At 40.7% G+C, this 27,076-nt stretch overlaps 4 protein-coding genes across 5 annotated transcripts in view; 3 read left to right on the top strand and 1 right to left on the bottom strand.

Moving 5' to 3' along the window:
* LOC102197605 (isotocin-neurophysin IT 1) overlaps nt 1-884 on the top strand; it is a 1,887-nt gene extending 1,003 nt beyond the window's left edge. Inside the window, exon 3 of the mRNA XM_013913050.1 lies at nt 496-884. Within this exon, the coding sequence (XP_013768504.1) occupies nt 496-639 (144 nt within the window). The 3' untranslated portion in view covers nt 640-884. The remainder of the gene's footprint in view (nt 1-495) is intronic.
* A 356-nt stretch (nt 885-1,240) lies between these two features.
* Nucleotides 1,241-2,211, top strand: LOC102204311 (fatty acid-binding protein, liver-type). Its single transcript, XM_005741736.1, has 4 exons — nt 1,241-1,546; nt 1,646-1,818; nt 1,953-2,045; nt 2,136-2,211. The coding sequence occupies exons 1-4, from the start codon at nt 1,480-1,482 to the stop codon at nt 2,184-2,186; spliced, it is 384 nt and encodes a 127-aa protein (XP_005741793.1). The 5' UTR covers nt 1,241-1,479; the 3' UTR covers nt 2,187-2,211.
* Nucleotides 2,212-3,444: 1,233 nt separating this feature from the next.
* On the bottom strand, nt 3,445-8,607 carry smyd1b (SET and MYND domain containing 1b). 2 transcript variants are annotated; one of them, XM_005741737.1, is made up of 10 exons: nt 8,366-8,607; nt 7,296-7,472; nt 6,880-7,093; nt 6,511-6,641; nt 6,282-6,320; nt 5,304-5,499; nt 4,427-4,519; nt 4,178-4,341; nt 3,876-4,044; nt 3,445-3,764 (listed from the first exon to the last, which is right to left on the bottom strand). In XM_005741737.1, the coding sequence occupies exons 1-10, from the start codon at nt 8,485-8,487 to the stop codon at nt 3,600-3,602; spliced, it is 1,470 nt and encodes a 489-aa protein (XP_005741794.1). In that variant the 5' UTR covers nt 8,488-8,607; the 3' UTR covers nt 3,445-3,599. The 2 variants fall into 2 exon arrangements, with proteins under 2 accessions (XP_005741794.1, XP_005741796.1); XM_005741739.1 differs by lacking the exon at nt 6,282-6,320.
* A 4,138-nt stretch (nt 8,608-12,745) lies between these two features.
* Nucleotides 12,746-25,812, top strand: lzts3b (leucine zipper, putative tumor suppressor family member 3b). The gene is made up of 9 exons (XM_013913049.1): nt 12,746-12,986; nt 15,589-16,173; nt 16,276-16,538; nt 17,466-17,936; nt 18,029-18,196; nt 18,704-18,832; nt 19,266-19,457; nt 20,640-20,870; nt 22,718-25,812. The coding sequence occupies exons 2-9, from the start codon at nt 15,705-15,707 to the stop codon at nt 23,804-23,806; spliced, it is 3,012 nt and encodes a 1,003-aa protein (XP_013768503.1). The 5' UTR covers nt 12,746-12,986; nt 15,589-15,704; the 3' UTR covers nt 23,807-25,812.
* Nucleotides 25,813-27,076: the final 1,264 nt, after the last annotated feature.

Here is a 27,076-nt window from a genome sequence, read left to right as displayed (position 1 = left end):
GTATCTAGAGTAAACAACATGAAGTAAAAAGTATAAATTTTCCTCTAAAATGTAGTGAAGTACAATTATAAAGTGCTATAACATTGAAAAACTTTAGTGGGGGTTATCAGGTACAAGCACTTGATTGATTCATGAAATTGTGCAGTCTCTATTCCGGTCCAAGGTTCAGCATAGCTAAACCTGCAGAAGTCACAGATTCTCTAGTGTAAACATGATGACTTTCATCCAAACCTGAAGTTGTAATCATTGTTGTTTTTTTGTTGTTTTATATAATGTAAGGAATAATGCAAGAATTATAAATCTTATTCCTAATAGAGCTCTGCATGCTTTAGTATACTACTTTGGTCATGATGATTTACCTAATTTACCCTACCCTGCTCTTTAAGGGTCCATGAATACAGGTCACAAAGACTGATAACAACAGATCATAAAGTGTAGACGATGACCATTTTTGGTAATAACTCCTTCTGATTTGTTCTTAACCCTGCCTCAGAGAGCTGCACCACAGATCAATCCTGCCTTATCGAGGAGGAAGGAGATGAACAAACCAGCCAGTTCGATGGCAGCGACCCCGGTGACATCATCCTCAGGCTCCTGCATTTGGCTGGCCACAGTTCTCCTCATCGAGTCCACCAATGAGCTGCTCTTGACGTCAAGGTCTCACTGCAAGCTCTCGAGCTGTGGGGATTAAATGGGACTTGTAGTTCACATAGTTGTGTTTTTATGTTTGTTGTCATGATGCTGGTTTTGCTCTTTTCCCCTGCAGTACTTCTGTAGAGTGCCTTTGTCAATATAGCCTATTTTTATGTATGAAATTAGGGGTGAATACTTGTTGTGGTCATCCTGTTATCTGCATGTTGAAATAAAGTTTGAAGAGAGAAATAAAGTGCTGTCGTTTTCCCTGACCTGATTAAGTCTTGTGTGTAAAATTACAGTATTTCAAACTTTCCAAATACTTTTCCTTATGAGACATCTTGAACCGTATTAGGGCATTGTGTTTGGCAAACAAATATACAAAGCCCACAAGAGTCTTTATCTTTCAGATAATCCTCCAAAGTATCTCTGGCAAATTCAAATGATCCCCACATGATGGTGTGTGTGTGTTTTTGTGGCAACTCTGGTGACACAATATCCCTGTTGCAACAGTTGGGACTGTTATCTCATAGGCTGTTCACCTTTGATCCAATTTTGTTTTGGTTAACTTTGCAGTCAGTCCCCTTTGGTTCTCTGTGTCCTTCTATGGGTATGCATAGAAGGGCACAGAGCATGCAACAAAGCAGTAAACAAATAAACACAGCATGCTGAAGACTTTTGTCTTTTATCTCTCTGCCCGCCCATCTTTTGCGAGCAAGCTGGAAGTAGTGAAGTAGGGACTTTCCTTAATTTCAGGCACCTGAGGTTAAAGATTGATCCGCTGTAGCTTGAGAATATAAAGGAGGCAGATACTCGCCTCTTTCTTTACCTTCACTGCCTGCCAACATGTCTTTCTCTGGAAAATACCAGCTTGAGTCTCAGGAGAACTTCGAGCCTTTCATGAAGGCTGTTGGTAAGAGTTGTGCAAAACTAATAAGCTTCCTGCACTGAATGAACTGAAATAACAATTTATCTGACCAATGCTTTCCAAACTTTTTGCTTTCTGCCACAGGTTTGTCTGATGAGATCATTCAGAAAATCAAAGATCTTAAGAGCACCTCTGAGATCGAGGAGAATGGTGACACCTTCAAAGTGACATTCACAACTGGCGCAAATGCCATTGTCAGCAATTTCACTATCGGACAGGAGGCTGAACTACTGTCGCCCACTGGAGAGAAAGTCAAGGTAAGCCAAGATACTTAACTTAATTCTACAGGAAACACAATTATGACAACTAAAACACTTATAACACATTTGGTCTGCATTAAATGTTATAGTTGATCACTGAGCCTAATCTTCATTTATCATGCTTGTTGAAGGGGGTGGTTCAGCGTGAAGGCAATAAGCTGAAGACCACCCTGAAGAACATCGTGTCAGTCACGGAACTGGTGGATGCAAACACACTCGTTTCAGTAAGTAGTTTTTCTGACTTTCTTTTCTTTAAAGTCTTCCTTGTTGATTAACTAGCTGGTATTTAATGCATTTTGTTCTTCTCCTTGTAGACACTGACTCTTGGGAACATTGTACACAAGACGACAAGCAAACGCATGTAACTTTCTATACATGATAATAAAAGGAGGGTGAAAAAAAGCAACTGTCTCATGGTTTGACTTGTATGTGTTCAGCAGGCTGTTGTTAAATGCTTCATTTGGGTTTACACTGAACAAGCTCCAGTTCCTCAGCTGGTTTAAAAAATACTCCCAACTAGTTAATTTGGGGGCTTTGGTTTCAGAAATTTTGCTTGCTTGTGTTTTTTTTTTTAAACTTTATTTAAACAAATATAAGCAGTAACATAGTAACAGTAATAGGTTCCCAGTTGAAAAAGGTAAACAAAGTGTGGGGAATACATAATACCAAGAGGTGAAGTGGAAAAATCAAAGGAAAAAAAATAACATAATAACCTGAAATTGACAAGAACAGTCAAAAATTAGTTTAAACCTTTACAAACTGTGCTTAAAGGATGTATCCTGTGCAGAAAACGTATTTCATTTAATTGATAATGCAGTATTTGTCTAATAATTTCCACGCCTTATGTAATATATGAGGCTTACAGTACATGGACTTGAAGTGTATTTCTAATTTGTTGGGGCAAAGGTGAAAGTTGATGCGATTGTGACATTTTTGCAACTTTGTCAGACTTTCCTGCAAAATGTGGAGGCTGTGGAGAGTTAAGTATAAAAGATGCTTTCATTGACGATGTCTACTTCCTAGTGAGTGGTAACAAATAACTTGATGAATGTAACCCGGGATACTCAAAGACCTTGCTTGAATCTAGCTGAATGCTGGCACAACACTAGAATGTCTGGCTTTGTCAAAAATGGAGATTTAGGAGACTTTGAGGCACTTTGAAGCTGCACTGTAAATATTTACAGCTTACAGACAGGAACTTAGTTAAAGCCCTTATATCAAATTTGGCATCCAGCTTACGTTGGTGATTAGCCCAGGATCTGCAAGACAGTTAGATTTTTTTTTTAATTTTTATAAAATAAAACTATCAAAACATCAGTGTGCATCTTTATCTGTGCAGTCAAAGATCCGTTAAGCTAGCAACATCTTCTGGTAATGTAAAACTTTACACTGGGTTAAAGTGCGACATACTGTCATTGCATTTCTTGTACTCTATCTTTTGACCTTATGTAGTGTCACAGCAAACACCAAAGGATGTGGGTCTATTTGATGTACAGGTGCACTAACTTAAGCCTGTTTTGTTTTTGTTTTTTTAAGTTTTATGAGGGCAGAGATAGTAGTGCTTTTTACTTTATAATTCACTCCTGTGGTTGGATTTTGCATCTTCAAAGCAAACTCACAATGTCAAGACATCTTTTTTAATGAAAAGACATATTTCCCTGAAAAACTAAGTGATACAGAAAATGGTCATGTGACTAAATGGCTAGGCTAACATCAACACTCTGAAAGCTGTTAACAGTAAACAACAGGGTGGGGCTCTCCTGGTTGCTGTCATGTGATCACTTCCTCCGGTGGAAGAGATTTTTGATTCCCTCCTCCACAGACTTGGGCTCGTGCATCATGGTCATGGGTTTGTTCTTCAGAGCTGCCTCTCTCATACTGTGATAAACATACTCATTCTGTTTGAACATCCTCAGCTCCATCTCTGTCTGAATGCGCATCGCCTGTGAAGAAATCAGAACAGAAACATCAGCACTCAGTGGGCCAGGAAAATTTTTATTTCTATTAAAAAGTTTAAGGAGACCTAATTTGAATAATTTTAAGGTGAAGCTTACATCAAGGTCCTTAGTGATGGGATGTGTTGGACCATGGGTAACCATGAGAATAGCGTAGGCCTTGCAGATCATCCCATGTGCAACCTCAATCTGCCCAGCCTGCCAGTGGGTCACTCCTGCTCTCATGGCAGCCATACCAAGAGCAGCATTGTTCGGGTGGTACAGCTTCCTGTTAAAGGGATGAGACTCGATTTGTGTTGTGTTTTTAACATTTTCAAGATGACAACCTGTTCTTTCTATCAACATTAGATAAATTATGCTCATGGGTATAACAGGAAAATCCTCTGTATTTTCACATTTACATGTATCCCTCCACCATCTTCCGGGCGTAATCTGCAGCATCATCAAAGTACTGCAGGTAAGCTTGAACCTCGCTCATTGTGCTCCACATCCTCAACAGGTAGATGTGCGTGTCTGCCAGAACCGGCTCTGTCTTCTCAATGCACTCCCTGCAGATTTTCACAACCTGAAGAGACGAACCGCAATAAGAAAGATTACACAGTATCAAAAAAAACTTTTTTTTTTTTCATTTAAGTGATTTGATACAATACCTCATGGTAGTCACCATTTAATCGAGCCTTTTCCATCTTCTCTAGCATCTGAAAGCAATAATCTGTTGCCTCTTTCACTTGTTCCTCTGAAGGCTAAAACATTGGACAGATTTTGGGTCAAGTATTAAAAAGTGACAAAGAAATGTGAGGAAAAAAAATGTTTCAGAGTTATTTAGGTAAGACTGCAGGTAAGACTTTCTAGAATTATAAAACAGAAAGTCTGGTTATTTTTATCCCTAAAAGGACCTTTGACCTGCTGGTGACACACACAGGATGTTTGATTACAACAAACAAGATTTACTTTGTTACAATTTTAATTACGTTTCCACATTATTATTATTAGGTAGCCAATCTGGCGCTTCAAAATAGATGTGGCCAGTTTTTCAGACTTATCCTGTTAAACACAGAAACTCCTTAAACATTTTTTTGTGCTGATAGCTACTGGTAAGTTATTTATAACTTGTGACACACCCGTGTATAGTCTATAAAAGCACACAGAGCACATTAGTGTTACAACAGCAGTACATAGATTCAGATTACATCTAGCAGTGTCTCTCACTTCTGAGACTTTCAGTGATGTGACAAACATTTATGTGTATTTGGCACTGAAAGCTGGATATAAACTTTATTAAAAAATAAAACAGAAAAGAAAGTAAGTAATTAAAATTAATCAGCAAATCAAGTTGAAATTGGTTATTTCTTCTAATAGCTGTTTCTCAAAAGCAGGTTTGAATGCACAGAAGACTGAATCCACTTGAGACTTATCTTTGCTTAAAATAGTCTCTGTGTGACTGCTTCTCATGTTTCTCGCCTGTTCTTATCAGTTCTAAACGCAGTGGGGGGTGTTTGGTTAAACTGGAGACAAGCGAATACTAACCTTGACTCCGTCCTCTTCCCTTCCCCCAATCTTCATGTCATCTTTAATTCGGTTCTTGCAGTCCTCACACGTGCAGTCAAAGAAGTATTGTGTTTTCAGCAGCCTCTGTCGCTCCTCTGACAGATTCAAGAAGTCCACATAGGCGACTGTCAGCTCCTCGCCTTCTGCAATCTTACCCAAAGCACGCAGCTCGATCCTGGGGATGAGAATCACAGTCAAACACGAGCAGAGATGTGGAAACACATGCTTTGTGATTGAGTTTGCGATGGTGAAATCCTGTTCCACAGCGTGGCTTTCAGTCCAGTTGAAGGACTGATCCTTCAACTGAGTGAGATATTAGTGAGTGTCGGTTTATTTCACACAGCACTTACGTGGCAAAACATTTCACGTATATCTGGTTCATTTTCTTTAATTTGTTGTAAAGTTAGTTTCAATTTCAGTCTCCTTGCATAACATGCAAAACGGTAATAATCGGTTTTATCTAACAAAAAGGTTGTATTTATATGAAAATGCTCTTTTTGTCTTATTTTACTTTGGTGTTATGCTGAGTTAAAGGTGAAACAATAAGGAGAAATGTGGTATAAAAGGTAGAAGCTACTACTACACTCACACACGGCAATCTGTGTTGGTGTGACGGACAGACGCACAAAGTGACACACCAGCTGCATTCAAATAAAACTTTGTGTGGACAGGACAAAGGTTTTTTCAGGCGAAGAAATATGAGATAAGAAAAAGTTAGCAGCCTTTTGTTACACTAAACAAGACATTTAAAGGGTTAGAGCATTCAAGTAGCACATGTGAACATGTATTGAGGTGATATTCGAGTCACATCAAACATGCAGTGCTCACCACAGAACACTGCTCGCTGATAAAAAAATTTTTTTACAACAGATTGTTAAGTGTAATGATTTGTTTAATGACAGAGTCTAAAGGGTGCTCTAATAATAAACTTCAAAGGCTCAGGATGAGGCAACGCACCTCCGTTGAGAATGAAACATAGTATTCACAGCCGATTGACTGAAAGACAAACAGGAAGCAGTTTTACACCAAGTGACACCCGACACACACACATTCACACGTAACAGCACATAAACGTGCACAGAAGCTCTGAAAACGTTAAGTATTTTTCACTTTTTAATCAATTTTGAGGAATTTGGAGCTGTAGATAACAATGAGTTGTCATGAAGAGTATTTTTTGTTAACTTACTTGCCGTGGTTGAGGATTACGGTGCAGTTGGGCCAGCAGTCATGGTTCACTAGACACAAGTTGGGGAAAAGACCAACTCCTACTGCCTGGAGACCCCTCTGGTCACTCACACTGAAGCCGTTACAGTTGATCTGGAAAAAAAGGCAATCTTTGATGTGAACATGCATACATGTTGTCCATTTAAGACTGCTACAGGTAAATAAAACAAATGTAAATATTTAAGGCTGCATGGCAGCTGTGAATCAAGGCATTAAGTGCAGAAACAGTGTTGTCTCAGGTAAACTGTCTTATTTATGAATCAGGTTTTCCTACTAAAGACTTTACTTTAAAAAAAACTAACAAATATATGTTTTAGTCATTTAAACGCACCACTCCAAATATGTGTGAGATATCATCAATTGTGTGCTGTTTGCTGTTATGGGGCCAGTAGTCCAGGAAGTTGTGAATGTCCACTTTCAGCTCCTTCAAGTCGTCCTCTGGCATGTCGGCAATGTGGTCCTCCAGCTCGTCCAGCGTGGTCAGCTGCATGTCAGACACCGTGCTCCCCTCCTTGTCGAGGCGCCACATAATGCGGGCCACCACACTGACCACACAAATGAGCAATGGAGAAATGGACATGTAAAGTCAAATCCACATTATCTTTAAATTACTTTTGAAGTGTATTAACATTTACTGCTTTATAGCATACAAGTGCCTATTTAAATTACACATTTGTTGTCCTATAGTAAGTAATAAAGACTAACCAGTCTTTTTTATAGCACTTATTTCCCTTTCCATCCACTTACCGGATGTTCTCATTTGGTACTTTGCCATAAGCTTTGATGGCGCTGCATTCTAGCTTGTGCTCTGCCCAGCCTGCCCGCTGGCAGGTTCGGTCACAATAATGTGCAAATTTACACTGGCCGCACCGCTGCAGCTTCTCTTGTCTTCGGAAACAGCTGTGGCAAATACGCTCTGCTAGACTGCAGAGGAAGAGAAGAAAGAAAACAAGGATAGGCGTCATAATTTAAAATCTGTAGCACACGCATACGACACTCAGTTATCATTTAAAGAGCAGCACTTGCACCTGCTTTGATAGTTCACTCTGTCATGTTTAACTAAAATTGCACCAATAATAATCAGTGTTCACAGCTTTCATCAGTGAGTTGAAGAAGTACTAAAAACACTAATACAAGTGGACTTTGACCGGAGATTATTTTGACCCATTTAGTTAACTGTTATAAAACTCATAATGATTGCTTGTATGGAAATTAATACTAGGATAATCTGCACTTCTAAAATAGAGAAGAACTGATATTAAGGCAGTCAAGTTTGGCATTGTGTGTTAGAAGCACAATTTTAAAAGTACTGTGCACTTAAATTCTTGTTTAGAGGCTTTTAGAAACATTAAAATGTAATATTTTGAAATTATAATGTAGGCTAATGATGGGTAATAAAGCAAAAATTTGTTTTGCTATTAAGTCTATGATACAGAAGCAGAAACCTCTGACTACAACTGTCACACAGTCCACCACAAACAACACTGAAAACAAGACATTGTGTAAATGTGGACTTTTCTTCAGATTCTTCCACATAGTTAATGTTATTAGGGTTTGCTTGATAAGGCTGAGTCGCTACAAGTGGCAAGGCACCATACTCTAAGGAAACTGCTTTTATTCCACTAAAATAAGTAAAAATCAGCAGTATAGCTTTCCAAAATATAAAAACACAACGTGCTCTGGTTAATTTCTAATTACAGACTAACAAAAGGCCAGAAAATCCATTATTCACATGTTCAAATATCCCATAAAGACTGCATTTGAAGGCATCCCCTATCAATGACCATCCACACCCACAACTTACATCCTCACCTTACCTGTCAAAGACAACAGCTGCAATACTGGCCTCGGAAAAAATTACATCTCCTGCCCAAAACTCCTTTGTTGCCTTTAACCCTCTCCCCTTCCCAGGCGAGTCAAATATTGCCACGGTCTCCATTGTAGGTGCGCCGGATTCTGAGACTCTGGTGAATGGATGATGGTCTGAGTGGATGAGAGAAGACTTAGTGTAGGACCTCCAATCTGTGCCTGTGTTCTTCAGTGACTGTACATTCCTCACCCAAGTTACCAAAATAGCCGAGCACCTCTTGAACTGTACCAACAGATGCAGAAGACGGGTTGGTTGGCGTTTTGTCTCTTTAGTTAAGTGGGAAATTAAAAGTCTTCAGTGGGCAGGCTTGTCAATAAAACCAGTTATCTTTGTGCGAAAGTAACACAACTGAAGCTGGTTGTCATCTGTGAGATGTCTTCAGCTTTTACAATTTGTCACATTTTTTTGCTTTACACTGGCAGAAATCCCCTGACCCCTGATGTTGAGTGTTGGTAGACGCCCTCTCCTTGAGGGTTATTTTCGTCCTTCAGTTGTGGCTGTCTGTCAGGAGTCAGTTGTGACGTTGAACAGCTGCGAGAAGCTTGACAGGAACAGAGTTGCTCTATCTCACTGCCTCTACTCTGTTCTGGTGCTTTCTCTATCATGCTGTTCCTTTCCTGCGCTCTGTCTCTCTCTAACTGCATGTTATGATGCAACAGAGCAGGAAAACTGTCACTTACACACTGTGAGGTGGGAGGCATCCACCTGCTGAGGGCCCCCTCAAAGAAAGTCAGATCATAAAACTTGAATATCCAGTTAAGGTCTCTGTATACATACACTCTCATGCTTTCATTCACCAAACTGTCACAAAACAGCAGAAAAGTAACACAGCTTTCCCTCCCTGTTTCACTCAGCTGTTCTTTTATGCTCAGATCAACTGTGAAGCTGTAAAACAGCTGCTGTTCATAAGCAAAGCCCAAGTATAACTCTCTTTATTTCCAGCAGGAGTTTCCCAGAGTGAGCTGAAGTGACCACAAGGATAGCGGAAGTGTTCAGAAGACAGACCACCTGGATGGACAAGAGACAGTTTCTTTAATTTTTCTTTTATCCCCTATCAATTTAGGAAGCCCTCTACTTACTTGGTTCACCCATTCTGGACTCTGGTTTTTAAAGTAGATGCCTGACATCTTGACAAATTTCTGTTATGATATAAACAGGGATCATGAAGAAAATGCATATTTTGCCATCTTGAAAGAAGCATGTGATATCAATGTTCTTCTGCTTATTTACTGTTTTGCAGAAAATGGAGTGAGAGCCGACATACCCTGGACAGGCCACCACATATTCACAGCTATAGCCCATTTAAAATCAGTTAACCTAAAGTCTATGTCTTTGGATTGTGGAATGAAGACAGAGAAGGAGAACTCCACAAAGAAAGGCCCCAGTTGGTCTGGTGGATTCAAACCCACAACCTTTTTAACGTGTTAATCATTGCACCATAACCCAACATTAGCAGATAAAAAAAACTGCATATAATTCTTAATTTGACCTCTAAAAATCTAATGTGGACTCTGTATCTTCTTCTTCTTTAACAACCTAAAAATGCAGTGTTAAAGTGCTAAAAGTTACATTTTAATGTGTTAATAGTAATCTAAGGAAGTTCATTTGTATCTCACAGGTTATTGCCTCTTGTTTGCAAAGATATTAAAATGTCTTTATTTTTTCTGGGGTTTGACATTAATGCCTTCTTTTGAGTCAGGTGACCGGTATAACAAAGGAAAAGTAAAGGGAGACAGCAGAGAAATAAAATGCATAAAATTAAGTTAAGTAAACATTAGCGCATCGTGGTGGCCAAAGGAAGAACATGCCTCAGTTGAAAGCCATGGTGCTCTCAGCTTGCAGCTGTAATGCAGCTGCGAGATTGAGTGCAAGTGAAAAAGTAAACACTACTGCCCCCTCATGGAAAATGAAGCAAATACAAGAGCACTTGGATGTTTTTCTTTAGAGATTTGACATTTCAAGGTAAGATTCTACTATCCTGCATGAGTAAGATTGGTAAGTGAGCATATGACATCAAAGGCCAACACTATACTATAAGTATCCGTAGCGCCAACTAACCTAAGTGTCTTAAATTCACTAGATAATTACTTTAGATACTTGCTTAATTATTTACTACCTGTACACACATCTACACGTGGTGTGGTAAGCTTGCAGTTGTTGATTAAATTAACTTATCGCCTATTTGTCGGTCACAGCAGGCATTTTAGACAAAGACGCAACCAGTCGTAATAAGGATGTGGTGAATTTATTTAGTGGAGCTTCACCTGCCACAACAAGTCAAGGCATAACATGCAAAAAAGAAAAAAAAATCAAATTGCTTTCAGGTACACAGAGTGGCCACTTTTTGGAGTTTTGAATTCTCTCTGTATGATTTGTGCCTCCAATCCTCTAGAGGAAGCACTGGGGCTCTTTTTCTAAACATCTGTACCTTTAAGGAGAAGCATGAGCAAGAAAACATAATGTTTTTGACCATTGTGTGAAAATACAGAAAAACGTGAAACTTCTAAACTAAGAAAATTAAGATGAAAAAATTCATATGCATGCACATGCAGACTGCTGGTGGAGTTTGTCAAAACCAAACAAAGGGATGTTCTTTTTTAACTCCACACATAAAAAGCAAATGTCAGCCTAAATGATTCTGTGGCAACTTTTGTGCTAATGTGCAAACAAGCATAATCCAAAACTAGAAGAATTTCAGGCAGGTTCATTCTATTATTCTGATAATATTATACTAATAAGTCTGCAGTTACTTCATTCAGGATGTAACAGAAATCTGGGGATTTATTACCTTATACTGGATATTTGTTAGTTCATGAATGACCAGCATTAATGAATTGTTTTTGGATTCTATATGGAGTTTAGTTCATATTTTTTTAGCATTATCTTTCATCGTCAGTTTGTAGAAAGCACAGGAAGCACGGGACGACTGGCCATCCTACCTATCAGGAAAAATATCTTAATCACAAACTCTACTGCTGTGGTTTCAGTAAAACTATTTTATGTCTAATATACATTAGCAATTTTCACCTCTCCTGGTTGTCTCCTGGGTGGAGTACAAGGCAAAAGAAACAACTTAAGGTATTCACGTGAGATAGATAGGGCATAAAATTGCTACTAGTTGGTCTCACTGGGTTAGTGTTATTGTTATTTTTCATGAAGTCTTGCTCTTGCAAGAGGTAGGGTAGACCCTGGACAAGTCACCAACACACAGAGACAGACATCCATTCACACTCACATTCACATTTAGAGACATCACTTAACCTAACCCTGTCCTCCTGAGAAGGAAAAAAAGGATCTTCCCATTGAACTTTTGTGTGTGTGTGTGTGTGTGTGTGTGTGTGTGTGTGTGTGTGTGTGTGTGTGTTCCTGCCTCTTTGGAGCTCAAAGAGGCCACCCAAATGCATGAGATATCAACAGAAGGCCAGGAATGTCCTCTATTTAGTAGATCAGGACTTATTAGGGTTACTCAGATAATTCAAAAGATATAGGCCAAAAACAAATGTCCATTACAGAGGACATACATGAATGAGCCGGTTCTCAGGAGGCTGTGTTTGGACTTTGGGAAAAAGTCAGAGAACTCAAACAAACATGGGAAGAAAAAAGCCCCACACAGCAAGACCCCAGGCCGGATTTGAACCCAGGGCCACATCACCAAGGTGCCCCAAGTCCTGCTGTATGTCTGTAAATTACAAAAGTGAAAAGATGTAGCCCAGGGCAATTATTTTGGCTGTATGTTTTATTTTAGATGACTCTTATCTGAAATCTCTGGTTCTAGTTTGTTCTAGGCACATTTTCCACAATAAACATTACTGCTTTTGATTTACAGCTCACTGCTCTGTTTCTTCACAATCTAATACACTGCATCCCAGGCAGACAGACGAAAATAGTGACTGGCTGGAGATCATAGAGAAGGAAAAGCTGGAGAATCAGATATTTGATTCAGACACTGGTAGATACCAAAACAGAGCAAAAAGAAGCAGACAGAGACAAACCCGCAAATGAATGATCCTTTTGTTCTGCATCATCAGGCTACAGGGCAGCTTCTTATATATGTAACATATAAATATATGGGGAAAGATGTGTCAGTGTTGAGTATGTTGCATTGCCAAAAAAAAATCACGTGTCCTTTGTTTCATATGCGTTATGATTATGAAGATTAAGCTGACATTTACCATCCATCCATCCATCCATCCATCCGAGGAACTGTCCAGCATATAATACCTCTATAGGTTTTTCCCGGGGGAGAGCACTGGATGAGTGCCAAAAGGGGGCGTTTGTATCGTGCAGCCGGAGGGGCGGGACCAAAGGTGGGTGTGTGTCTCTCAGCTGATGCGCGTATCAACCGACCGACTCCATCATCAGCATCCGACGCTGACAGCGGTCGAAGACAGCATCCTTAATATTACCGAGCCACGGCATCAACGCGGAATAATTCAGAGCCCGACCGACCAGGACTGACGTCTCTGTCTTTTGACATTATTGTTTGTTGGGGCTGCCATCTTACAAAACCGCCAAGCTGCAAAATAGTGAGTAGCCTTTGATGATGGACCGCCAGGATGCTACAATCGGTAAATCAAAGCCACTGCATGATACGTCGTCAATGTCAATGACGATCTGCATTTTAATCTCGATTCATTTTTCCCAGCCAGCGAGGGTCGTGCGCTTGTGTTTTGGCACAGGCCTAGCAAGTAATTGTTTGGGAGCGCAGTCGATTCAGGGCTTGATGCGGATGCTGCTAAAGCCGCCCTTGCCGCCCAGGGATGCAGAGAAAACGGAGAGAGGGAGTCGTGAGGGGAGGGGAATGAGGCAGAGCAGCAGACAGATAGGCAGTGTATTTTACTACTACTACTATTCACCCAAGTGGAAGTAAACCTCTAGTAAATGGCCTGAGAAAGGGACGTGCATTGCTTGACTGCGCCCTTATCTATCTATCTATCTATCGATCGATCGATCTTTCTACTGTATGATTTTGGTTGATGTAAAAATATCCTGAATCCTACTTTGCGATTCAGAGTAGTGGGTGGCTGCAGATTATACACATATAAACATAGCTTATGTAGGCCATATCAAGGCTTCTGTGTTCTTATCCTTCTCTACAGAGTATATGCTCCTCAGAGTTCCCTGTTTATTTGGCAAACCTAGCTAAAAAATGAATGCACTCTGTTATATCAGTTTTGTGATATATTCTGCTTTCTTAGATTCAGTTTTAGATGTTGGTTCGGTTTTGTGGCTGGTTTTGTTTTCAGGGTTGTTGAATTTTATTTTTGGCCTGTACTAGACAAAATAAGTAAACTGCTAACAGGCCACAAAGAGATTCAAGTGGCACTCACCCATGGTCCCAGGTTGGACTCAGATGGTAATGTTGTTATGTTTAGCATTAGGGTTTCCACTGAGAGATGTGTGTGACATGTAGTCTTCTTTTGCCGAAAGGGACTCATAAAATGAATAGAAACCACAATCATTGCAGTGCAGTTCAGGTCACTTCAAAATAACATCTTTCATATATGTGCTTTTCTTAAAACTGTTTTAGAGACATGTCAATTCCACTTTATGGTAATTTCATTATAGTTTGTGTTGCTGCTGAATTGTACACCATCGCCCTTCTTTTATTGTAGAAATAGTAGAAACTGACTGTGACTACAGTAAATGGGAAGGGTATTTACAGGCCTCTCTGATAGACTGGAGTCCTAATTGCATAACATGCAAAAAAGAAAAAAAAAACACATTTACCTTGGAGTATTTAAGGTGTATTATTGGTGGATGATTGCAAATAAATTTGCTGTTAATCAAATATTCAACAGCCTGAGCTGTTGCACTGTTTGCCCGGTGGATAAACCAGGCTTAAGTATAGTGATGTAGGTCCGCAGAAGTAAAAACTACATCTTCTACAATGATGCAAAGTTATTCCAGAGCTGATATCCAACTGCTTTAATTGGGTGTACCTAATAAACTGGCCACATTAACAGGAATACACTTTGTGCAAAGTTTACACAGTCCTGCAATAAGAACATTTTTGCAGCAGTTTTGATGTTGAGATTCCAAAATAAAGATGTTGGAGATAAGTTGACAAGTGGTGATATTTGTGTTGGTTTGTGCCACACTACAGATGTTCTCAATGTTCTCAACAGGTCCTTTTCCTGTTTACATGCTCCAAAATGTACTGAGCATAACATCATTAGCTTTATACCCAATGAATTCCACATAAGCCCAGTTTGGATGCTGCGATTTGTCTCAGATGCCCACTATAGAAAATAACCTTCTATACAATGCACTGGTTACCATCTATATGTGTGATTAGTGTTTACAGTATTTCTACACAGCTCCACCCTAAACCCACTCTATCTGGATTTCTGTGATTCCTGGTGTTTCATTTCTATCACAGTTGCTTAGAAAGAGGTCTGACAGGAAAGTATAATAGACCACAAACATCATCACATGTACATGTCAAGTTCTTTTATAGTTTTTTTTAATGGGTTAAGTGAGATGTTGTTTTATGTTGCAATATTGTTCCATTATTTTTATACATTGTGTAGGAGTGATGTCTGAGGAGGAAGCAAAGGGAAAAAATCAGGGAATGAAACTACATCTATCTGATGCAAAGCAAACAAAAAAGAATAATTGTGAGCTTTCCTCAAAAAAAGAGGCTGTGATTGTTGCAGGGCTGGGGGGGTTTTGCACTGTATTCCTGGATTTGTGACCATAGAAAAAGGGAAAACAAACAAGCTAACAAAACAAACAAACAATAGACACATACCCTCATCCTCCAGCTCAGTGATGCTAATGGACACCAAATCTGCATAGTCCGTGTTTTGTATTGGACTGGTATAAGTGACCTGTTCACACTATATCTTATAACTTATGAACATAAACAAAAAAGTCTGAAATTAGTTTGAGAATTTTCACTTTTACTTAGAACATGTTTACAGAGATTAGTGTTGTGATTTCATCATCAAGCTGGAGAAAGTCTTATTTTTATGTTTTATTTTTTCCTTCACTATGCACAGAGTTGTCCAGACTTATCTATCTGACCCTTTTCATTTTTATCATGGTGGGAGGACCACGCTGCCCCTGTATGTGGGCTGGAATCTCTTCTGCAGTTGTTATTGTATAACTAGTCATTATGCAATTACAATATTGTATAACTCCTTTCGTTTTTCTGTGTTCCTCTAGTGTGTGTGCCCCCACTACCTGCATTAGGTTGTGATGACCCACACTACTTCCAAATGTATCTGTGACCCTCCCCAATCCTGACTCCTAACCTCTAATCCTGACCTTTGACCCCCACTATGGGCAGTGTTGGCAGTGGGGTGGCAGGAGAGCAGGAGTTTGCCATGAAGTCTGTGGGCACGAGGACCACCCTGCCCCGAGCACCTCCTCTCTCTCGCCGTTGCCCTGCTGATCGCAGCTGCAGCGCAGAGCGGCTGCCACGCCCCCCGGCGACTATATCAGACGGGACGGCCTCTAGCGATGAACGAGGGAGTGTTAGTATCGGGACTGGGACCTGTACCGGGACTGACCGACCCACCGAAACAGCCTCCTCCACCAACACTGAATGCACCATGACAGCCCCGTCCAACAACAACCAGTTGGACTGTGGCAACGGAGCGGGCAGGAGGGAGTGGGAGAGGCAGCGTGAGAGGGGGAGAGACAGGGACCGGGACCGAGACTGGGACCGGGAGAGGTTAGAGAGGGAACGAGAGAGGGAGAGGAACCGGGAGAGGGAGCGGGAAAGAGTGGAGAGGGAGAGGCTGGAACGTGAGAGGGAACGCGAGAGGGAGCGAGCCAGAGAGCGGGAACGAGAGAGGATTGAAAGGGAGAAGATAGAAAGGGAGAGAGAGCGCGAGAGAGAGAGGGAGAGGGAGCGAGAAAGAGAGAGGCTGGAGAACGAGAGGATGGAAAGAGAGCGAGAGAGGGAAATGCAGGCTGCAGGTTTAGATGTTTGTGGGAACATTGTGGGTCGAGGGGCCAGTGAGAAGAGCAGTGTTGGGATGAGCCAACACCAGCACAGAGAGATGGCAGCCGTCAGAGCCGACAGCGAGAACAATCCAGCCGGCCATAACCACAACCCTCCAAACCACAACCCGCCCAAGATCATGCCTGTGTCAGGAAAACTTGAACAGGTACTTCACACACAGCAGGTCAGCACCTTCAGAGAGGGATTCAAAACAAATCTATTGGGTTACAAGTTAGCAAGAACGGGAAATTATATTTATTTTTGTGACTCTTCTGGAGCTTTTCCCCCCAGAACATTTGTGCATTTCACACAGCTTTAAATTGATAGCCGAATGTAAATTATTGCAATGAATCACTCTGAGGAGAAAGTTTTAAACACCACTGATTTACATGATACTCTTATATTAAGACTATAAAACATTAGATTTCATTTTTTCCAAGTATGTTTTAACTTAAACTTCCTTTTTTTCCTCATTATTTTATTAAGAAACAGTGTAAACAGTTCATCTTTTCTATGTTGTTTTCCAAAATCTTCAGAATAAAGCACCATCTTTCCACAAACTGTTTCTTTGCTGAGGTTTTTGTGGAGAGCTACTAACACAAAGCAATTTTTTTTTAAAAAGATGGCAACTTTATTTGGATGTCAAAGATTATTGAAGCTGTATATTAACGTTCACACGCAATAACTTTTAAAAAGCATGAGCTCTGTAAAATGATCTCGTGTTTTTCGTGAGATCTGCTTAGGCTGCTGCCCCCATGACCTGGTCCCGGATAAGCGGAAGATGATGGATGGATGGAGATCTGTAAAAACAGATAGTTATAGTAACCATCAAAAACATATACTTGAGGAATATAATGCATGCCACGTGAAAAATGAGTATTAGTAGGAAGAAATAAATTCAAAAACTATTGTTTTAAGTGGTTTTAAATACATAAAACTTTACATAATATCAGGTTCAGCATTCAAATACATAATATCATCATTTTATTGCTGAAATTTGTACTTTGTTTTACTTTTGTCTGTAAACTGTAGCTCATATGGCTCACATTTTTTTTGACTGTCATTCTTCTGTCCCTCTTCTTGTCTTTCACAGGCAATGCAGAACAACTCAGGCCTTGTGCGTCCTTCTGCATTCAAGCCAGTGGTGCCCAAGAGCTTCCACTCCATGCAGAATCTGGTAGGCCAGGCAGGAGGGGCTGGAAATGAGGGAAAGCATGAGGGAAGGAGTGAAGGGTTCAGCGAGGGCAGAGTAGGCAGGAGAGGCAGGGATGGAGGAGGAGGTGAGTCAGGAGAGGTCCCAGAAGCCCTGCTCCTTGATCAGGACAGCCCAGTGAGGGTTAGCAGAAGTGATGGAGGGGGAACTGGTAATGAAGTGGTTCAGGGAGGCATGTCCGATTCAGGGAGAAACTCCCTGACCAGTCTGCCCACCTACACGGGCTCAGGGTCTGGTTGTGGACCCCCAGCAGTCCTGGGGCCTCTCAGTGCTTCTACCAGCCACATCAACAGATTGGGCATGGTTGGAGCCGCTGCAGGCCTAGAGAAGCTGGAGAAGCCTGGCTACCAGGTGCAGCCATCATCCATGCTTGCTTTGTCTAAGACTAAATGGGCCCTGCTCTTATCATATTTGATGTACCGTGATGTGTTTCTCACCTTCAGAATGGGATCAGCGCCTCAGACAGCGGCCGGTCCTCCTCAGGAAAGAGCTCTTCGTCCTATCAGAGGCTGAGCCACCTGAGTGACGCTCCAGCACCTCTACGCCCCTCTCCCTCCTCGGATGACATCATCCAGGACCTCGAGGATCGCTTGTGGGAGAAAGAGCAAGAGGTCAGAGCCCGCTCAAAAATATCTGACACATGTTAGCATTTAAAGAGTTCATGAGACATGAGTTTGTTTTGATTTACATTCTCAGATTTCTTTTCCAAAAGGGCTACCACACCAGTACATTTGAGATTAATGACATTTCAATTTTTGCACACAGAACATTGTAATTAAAAACATAGAGAAAAAACGTGAGATCATTCCTTTGCTTTAATCAAATGTGACTTAGTTGGCCCATTGTATTTGGATGAAACTAAACTGTATCATTCCCAAACTGTTAATAATTATTATTATTATTATTTACCCTATAAATAATGTGATATAATTGATGCAACAATGTGAACACGGCCACATAGGTGAAAATTGTAAAGATTAAGATTTGGATTTGCTTTAAACACCTGAGAATTAAATCTGTCACATTTTACAAATACTACATTCCTCACACATAAAGTTTACTGCCTTCCTACAGTCTGATAGAGTTTCCACTTCCATATGCTGCTTTCCTTTCATCAGGTGCAGCATATGCGCAGAAACCTGGACCAAAGTGAGGCAGCGATCATTCAGGTGTTTGAGGAGAAGCAACGTGTCTGGGAGCGACAGATGGATGAGCTGAGACAAAACTATGCCTCACGTCTGCAGCAGGTGACTTCATTGCAAACTTTCATGCAAAATAATGTTAAGGTGCATTTGCACTTTGTTTTCTTTACTCCAAACGAAAATGATGGAAAGTTTATTAAAGAAATTCTCTGTCAGATTAGTAAGACTACAGAAATTGCATTATATGAAAATGTATTAGGATAGGTTCAAGTGATGGTTATAAAAGAATTTCTATTACAGTTTAAAAACCTTTAGAAAAGCTACATGTGAAGTAGATGTAAGCTTTTAAATGGTTAATATGGCACTCAAGAAATAAGAAAATATAGCTAAAATCCAGTATATTATAAAAAGCATTTAAACACTATACATGTTCTAAACTTTCATAGCTTAATGTATCAGCGTATGTTATTAACTTGTCTAATCATACACTGGGTCTTCCAAGTGTAGATATGTTCAAAGCTTGCATTTTCATCTGCAGGTTACCCGTCGTGCTCAGCGTTCCCAGACTGCCCTGCAGGCCCAGATAACCCGTCTGTCCCAGGACAAAAGGAGGCTCCAGGAGGAGATGGCGGCTCTGTTGGCCCAGAGAGAGGAGCTGGAGAGAAAATGTTTGGATTACAGGAAGGAGCAGGCTGACATCTTGCCTCGTCTGGAGGAGACCAAATGGGAGGTGAGATGCGAGGACATGTCGAGATGTTGGGATTGATGAGTACTCAGAATATGTGCATGTGCGTGGGAAATTAACTTTGCTGTGTAATTTTAAAAGTGGTCAAACAGGTTGTGATTCTTTATTTAAAAAATAAGACTTTTTTCTGAAGGAAAAGCACATGTTGACGCCTTGTGTTTGATTTTAAAAGAGGGATTATTGCTTATTCTGTGAAAATCTACTTAAGTGATCTACATAGAATATTGACTTATCAAATTATTTTTTTAAACTACTGGGTGAGGTGATAAGAAAGAAAACTGTCGCCAAATATGTTCAAAGTATGAAGGTCACAAATATTTTGTCCCCAAACTGAAATGAAAAATGGTTCAACCTGTTGCAAAAGAACCAAGGAAACCTTCATATAATAGTAACTGAGCACCAAGATAAAGGCATATCGCAGCCTGAATACAACATTTTTATCAGTGAAAGTTTACCAAAAGGCATTTTGACCAGTCTCAATAATTTAAAAGGAATACCTTTTGGACAGCTAAGACAAATTAAGGTCCTTGGATTAAGTCACATTAGCTGTAAAAGTCCCCACTATGCTGATTTATAAGTTGTGTGATGAGGTGTCTTGATGAACACGAAATCAGAGTTGTCAATCACAGATCATGGCTTCATCAAACAGTGCTGCTCTCCAGAGACCTGGTATGAGTCTTGATCTTTATGGAAAACAGTGTAAAGTTACAGTTTGGAGAAGGTACAGCTGAACTTCAGAGCAGTTTTCTCAGACAGTCAAACCATCAGATAGTAAGTATGGAACGCCCATTAAGTGCCACAGAAAGCATTTGATTGGACAGTTAATCTCAAAAGGGTGCAGTACACTCTGTTAGGTTAAAGGTTTCAGTATTTTTGGCGATGCTATTTTGCAATGCAAGTGCTGATGCAGAGGTGTTTTAAGTTCTGTTTATATTTGTTTGTCGGTTAGCAGGACTACATCAAAAACCAAAAGTCATTAAAGTTAGAAAATTGGACCACAGCACTTTCTTGTATTAGTTAAAATAAATGTTTACACAGAAAATCAAATGCGGGATGTCTTTTTCTTTTTTTTAATTGAAGTTTTGCATGTATGCAATCTGTCTGTATGAAATGAGATAGGGAGCACATTTACAAAATACCTCTCACTGTCTAACCTTCCTGTGGCAGGTGTGCCAGAAAGCAGGAGAGATCTCCTTGCTGAAGCAGCAGCTGAGGGAAAGTCAGGCTGAAGTGACCCAGCGAGCTGGAGAGATGGTGGCCCTGAGAGGCCAGCTAAAGGAGCTCAATGCCCAGCTGAGGGAACGGGAGGAGGTCATGCTGGGCCTGAAGGACTCCTACAGCAGCAAGAGTGTGGAGCTGGAGAAGTGTGAGGGAGAGCTGAGGAGGACTCTGTCTGAGGTAGGTTTTCAGTCACACCTGAGGACTAAACAATAACGATTACAAATAACAGAAAGCAAAATCATATGAATACTTTATATTAGATTAGATTAGATGAAACTTTATTAATCCCTTGGGTGGGTTCCTCCAGGAAATTCAGTTTCCAGTAGCACAGCACCGACAGAAGTTGCATGTTACAGATACAATAAGGGGAATGAGAGTAAGGATATAAGCATAAATATACCATATATACATATATAAATACAGAATATATAATATGGATAAATAGGATTGCACATTTGAGTGAATATATTGCACAGTGATTATTGCAAATGGTAAATGGCCTGTATTTGTATAGCGCTTTACTTAGTCCCTACGGACCCCAAAGTGCTTTACACTACATTCAGTCATCCACCCATTCACACACACATTCACACACTGGTGATGGCAAGCTACATTACCATCAAGTCGAATATAAGAAAAAAATATTGCAAAAATTGCACAGTGTAAAAAAACACTACAGCTGAGATGTTCCTGCCCTCCTTTGTCCCCCTGTTACCCCTCCAGTGAGGAGTTAAACAGTCTGACTGTGTGACAAAGGAGTTTTTAAGTCTGTTGCTTTTTGACTTTCTGGAGAAGCAACCTGTCGCTGAATAGGCTCCTCTGATTGTTTACGACCGTGTGCAGAGGATGCCCAGCATTGTCCATAATGTCCAGCAGTTTCTTTAATGTCCTTTTCTCTGCCACTGTCACCAGAGTATATAAATATATAAATCAATCATTCATTAATATATTACATAAAAAATAATAGTAGCTGATTAAACTGAATTGGTCTCATAAAATATGCCATAGCTTCCCCTGTATAAAAAATTCAGCACAGTCATATTTAATATATTAGTTGCAATATGTTCGTAAGGGTTTGTAATTGAATTAATGAGTCCAACACTGGTTCAGTGTACCTGCTGAAGCTCTGAATCAACAGACACCAAACAGCACAGATGGATATTCAGAATTTTATGCACATAAATGTAATCAAGATTCAAGATTACTGAATCAAGATTCACTTAATCTCAGACAAGATATCAAACTACAGATGAAAGTTTGTCTATGCGGCTAAATATATTTACAAGATAAATTTAAGTGTTCATTTTAATTCATATGTATTGCATTCTCTATATAAATATAAACACATATATAAACAATAAGCAAAATGTCATAATTACAGGCCTAAAGATCATTATCCAGGCCTTTGATAACATACTTCCCATTCTTTAGATTTACTGCCATCATTATGTGATGCCAGCATGAGCTTTCTATGTTACTGTAAAATAATAATAAAACATTATCTCATGACCCGTGGCCCACTTGTTTGGTGCAGGTTGAAAATTAAGACAATCGAAACAATCGAAGCCCAGATTTTGCATTTGGTGGAGACAGCTGGCTGCTTCAGGGTCCACAAAAAGTGCAACACGGTGCCGCTCGCACTCCGAAGCAGTCGGGAAACAATTTACAACAAGTGAGATTGCCGGATTGGGATGTTTACCACCAAATCTAGATTGTTGTGTGTTTAATCCTCAAAATCCTTTGGAGGGATTTCAAAAACTTGGCAAGGAGACTAGGACAAATTGGGGATTGGGCAACATTATATATAACAGCTGCAACATTTTTTTCCTTTTGTGCTGAATGAGCTCGTAATCAGCTTACACACATAGAGTAAAATGTCTGTGTACCTTGGTTATTTTTTAGTTAAGGAGGCGTGTTTACATTCTTTTGAAATAAAACATATACATGTGTCCTATGCTAAAGCACACATAGATTGAGTTCAAATAAGGTTTCCTATAATAGCTGTTACCTTTTCCTTTCTGCAGGTAACCATCCTTAGAGAGAAGCTGGGTGTATTTGAAGCGGAGGTGCTAAGTTTAAAACGGGCTCTGAGTGAAGTGAGCAGAGGGGCAGAAGTTGTTGTGAGCCCTAACTTGGCTGCTGCAGGGCTGCTGCCTCCATGGGGAGGTGTCCACTGCCCACGAAACCCAAATGAGCCCTCAACAAACTCCCTCACCCCCACGTCTGACACCCTGCTAAGCCTTCAGAGTGATGAAGCCAAAGCCCAAAGGCAGGAAGCTCAGAGACAAGAGAGGCAACAACGCGAAGAAGCTCAGTGGCGTGACGTGCAGCAACGGCAAGACCCGCACGTTCCACAGGACCTTCAGATGCGTCAGGATGCCCAAATCCGACCAGAGGCCCAACTCCGCCAGGAGGCACAGCTGCGCCAAGAGGCTCACCTGCGTCATGAAGCCCAGATCCGTCAAGAGGTCCAACTACGCCAAGAAGCGCAGCTGCGTCAAGAAGCGCAGCTCCGTCAGGAGGCCCAACTTCGCCATGAGGCTCAAATGCGTCAAGAGGCCCAGCTACGTCACGAGTCCCAACTCTGCCAGGATGGTCATCAGCCACAAAGGGTCCAGGAGGGTCACTGGGATGAAGCGGGGGAGCTGCGTAGGCAGCTAGAGCAGTTGCAGGCTGCATTACGGCTGGAGCGACAGCAACGGGAACGTCAGGCCCTCAACTTCGACCAGGAGCGCCACACCTGGCAGGACGAGAAGGAGCGGGTTTTGAAATACCAGGCACAGCTGCAGCTCAGCTATGTGGAAACACTGCAGAAGAACCAGGCCTTGGAAAAACGTATGAGCCAGCTGGGAGCTAAACAAACCACAACCACCACCACCACCACTGTTACCACTATCACAACTACTTCCCCCACCTCCTCTAATTCTCCACCTCCGCCGCCACCAGCTCTCTCACCTCTGTCTCCTCAGCCTCTGCCCTCTCTCTCTGGCCCTATCGCCCTCACCCTCTCTCCACCTTGTGAAGACCAAAAGGGCCCTCCTTCCCTCCACCAGCTTGCGCCTCCCTGGGCAGGACCCTCACGCCTGGAGAGGATCGAGTCAACTGAGATATAGAGACACCTCCATGGAGGAAATTCTCCATTTCGCACCATTCACAGTGACCAAGGCCTCTCACACAAAGCCACTTCAGCATACAGTAGAAAAACAATTCAGTCTACAATAGAATAAACCAGTACAGTCTGACATACTTTTCAAAGCAACCATAGACACAAAGCAGCAACAGGAGCCGACTGTTAAAATGCAACAAGAACAAAGTCATCTCAACAGGATCTTAACAACACGAATCATTATCGATGATATTTTCAAGCTCCTAAGCAGCCTTTCTATCACTAGTTGCTAATTGCAGCATCCAACATAATCAGTGTTCATGAAAAGTGTGCCACGCTAACGGATGGCAGCAAAACAAAATATTAAATGACGGTGTTTAGATTACAGCGCTAAAACACGAGTCATTTAATGCCAGTGCTAGAAAAGGACCAAGACAATCAGGGATATTGTCAGAAACGATCAACAGGAATATAATGTGGTATTTATTCATTGTAAGTCTGTGTCACTGGTTATGTAAAAGTAGAATTAGTGGTCAGAGTGTGTGATGTTAACATTTTTGGCCAGAGAGCGCCTTACTCCAGTCTTTCCAGCATGTGTATGCTGGGAACAGTTAGTGGTGGGGGGGAAAAATCAAGTGTGATGATTTCAGCGCTTTAATCGCGACATTAATTATCAGCAAACCAGTCAAACAGAAGTGTGGCTGGACTATTTAATTTGTAATCCCAGCAGTTAGTAACGTCAGCGGTCTCGCAGACTGATTCAGTTTATTTCGAGTCATTTCATGCACAGGGTCCAACACACGTGGCCCTTTTAAACACATTATTAAGACCAACAGAGTTTATATTTTCTACAAATTGAATTTAAATAGATATGTTTAGCAGATAATCAGCCCCAAATGCAGGCAGAACAGGTTTCAGGACACAGGAGAACGTGGTTCACCTTCGCTCCAGTATTCCTGCGGTGACTAACAATGAACACCAGGGGTCACTGGAGAGCTTTCACCGCTCCGCTAGCAGATGATGTGAATGGAAGCACACAATTTGAATTTGGTTATTATGATAATTGTGTCATTCACAGCCAAGACATCTGTCAAAGCAGTACTTATCCCCAAAGTTAAAAATTTTATAGAATGTATGATAATCTAGAAAGAAATACTTATAATAGTTATAGATTGTACATTTTTGTGTACGAGAGAAAGCGAGAGCGTGTGCGAGCGAGTGCGTGCATGTGTGTGTAAACATATGAAAGGCTTCAGCTTATGAGATTGAGGATAGAGGGACTAGTGGCAATAGAGCAAGTGAAGATATAATATAAGCAAAGGGGGATTTTCTCTACAGTAACATGTACATCAAAGCTTGTGAGACTTACATTTCAAACTGAGGAGGTGTGTTTATGCTGGAAAGTCTTACTTTCTTCTGTATATTTGGTTTCGATAAAGCAGGGGATAAGGAAGTGAAAAAAAATCAGACGAGTGGAGAGTCTGCCCCTTTAAAGGGAGAATTCCGGCTAACTGCACTATGTAGTTTCCTACACACAAGTTATGATGTACAGTAGACTCAGATGTGAATATCATGGCTTTTATATGTGTTGTTTATGCCAGCATACAAAGATGTTGCTCAAGAATATTAACTTATCTCTAAGGTATTATATAGTATTATCATCTTTATTACTGTTATTATATTATGGTGAACTGACAGAGAAAAAAATATGTGCCATTTGAGCTTTCCTTTATGTGGTTTTTGTTTTTGTTTGTTTTTTAACTGTGTAGATAGCCTATCGGCCTACCATGATGGTGCAATCATAGCAACCCTGTCCAAAAATGATGTTCCTTTTTGATGTAGGTGATAAATGTAGTTACAGTATTGCATTGTTTAGAGAACAAAATGCCACCGATTTTATACATATTTCCAATTTATTGTTTGCATTTATGTTACTAGTACTGCTCTGGCTTGATTAAAACCCACCTCTTTGTTAAATTCAGCAGAACTAATAAAGATATGTGAATAATTCAACCCTTTTAGTTCTTCAGTTGTTCTTATGTTTAAGACTAAACATTTGACTCTGGAAATCAAGTTTGAAAAATCTGACCAAAAGAGATATTTTTATATAATGATATAATGATATATGAAATAATTATTATTACGCTCTGAGTTAGCACCTCAGAGCAAAAAGGCTGTGTGTTTAAATTCAAATTTATCAGGATAAATTTGTACGTGCTCTCTGTCCCTCATTCTGGGTACCCCTGTTTACATCACCATCCACATATATGTATGTTCTAAATTGGCCATAGGTGTGGATGTGAACATAAGCTAGTGTCTGTCTCGCGCCCCAAAGAAAGCTGCTGTCGAGACAGATGATGGGTGGATGGAAGTTGTTACATTGTCTCTTAAAGCAGTGGTTTCCCATTCATTCCCCTCGGATTATTTACAAAGTAGAAGGAGATCAAAAAAAATATCAGTCATTTTTTTTCTTTATACTTCTAAAAACCTCTAAAAAGCATTCAACTTACCGGCCACTTTGTCAGACACACCTGCAATTTAGGCATGCAGGTGCATCCTGAAGATTAAACTGTCCATCAGAATAGGGAAGAAAGGTGACTGAAGTTTGTTGTTTGTAGTAGTCGATCTGGTCTGCCTCCTGCAAAACCTGCTGGGCAACTGCGATTTGCCCACACAAACATCTCTACGGTTTACAGAAAATGGTCTGTAAATCAACCATTCTAAGTAGAAATGCCTTGTGCCAAAGGTCAGAGGAGAATGGCCAGACTGTCTGAAGATAAGAGGAAGGAAACAGCAACTCCAATAACTACTTGTTACAACCAAGGTATACAGAAAAGCATGTCTGAATGCACAATTATCCTTGAAGCAGGTGGAGTACAGCAACAGAAGACCACAAGTATAACTCATGTGAGCTAAGACTCACCAAAATTCAGTGACAAAAGATTGTAAACTGTTGCCTGGTCAGATGAGTCTCAGTTTCTGCTGTGAATTGTAGATGGTAGAGTCTAGATTTTGTAAACAAGCTAAACATTCTGCCTTGTATCAACTGTTGAGTATTGTTGCAGATTGTGTCCATCCCTTTATCACCACAATGTACCCATTTTCTGATAGCTGCTTTCAGCAGGATAACTTCACAAAGCACATCTCATGTCAAATTGGTTTCTTGAACATGACAATGAGTTCCCTGTACTCAAATGGCCTCAGCAGTCACCAGATGTCAATCCACCTTTGGAATGTGGTGGAATGGGAGATTCACACCAAAGCTGTGGTTCCTGCA

This window comes from Pundamilia nyererei, unplaced genomic scaffold, assembly GCF_000239375.1.
Source record: "Pundamilia nyererei isolate P.nyererei 1_Seehausen unplaced genomic scaffold, PunNye1.0 scaffold00113, whole genome shotgun sequence".
Classification (NCBI taxonomy): Eukaryota; Metazoa; Chordata; class Actinopteri; order Cichliformes; family Cichlidae; genus Pundamilia; species Pundamilia nyererei.
This window is presented reverse-complemented; position numbering and strand designations above follow the sequence as displayed.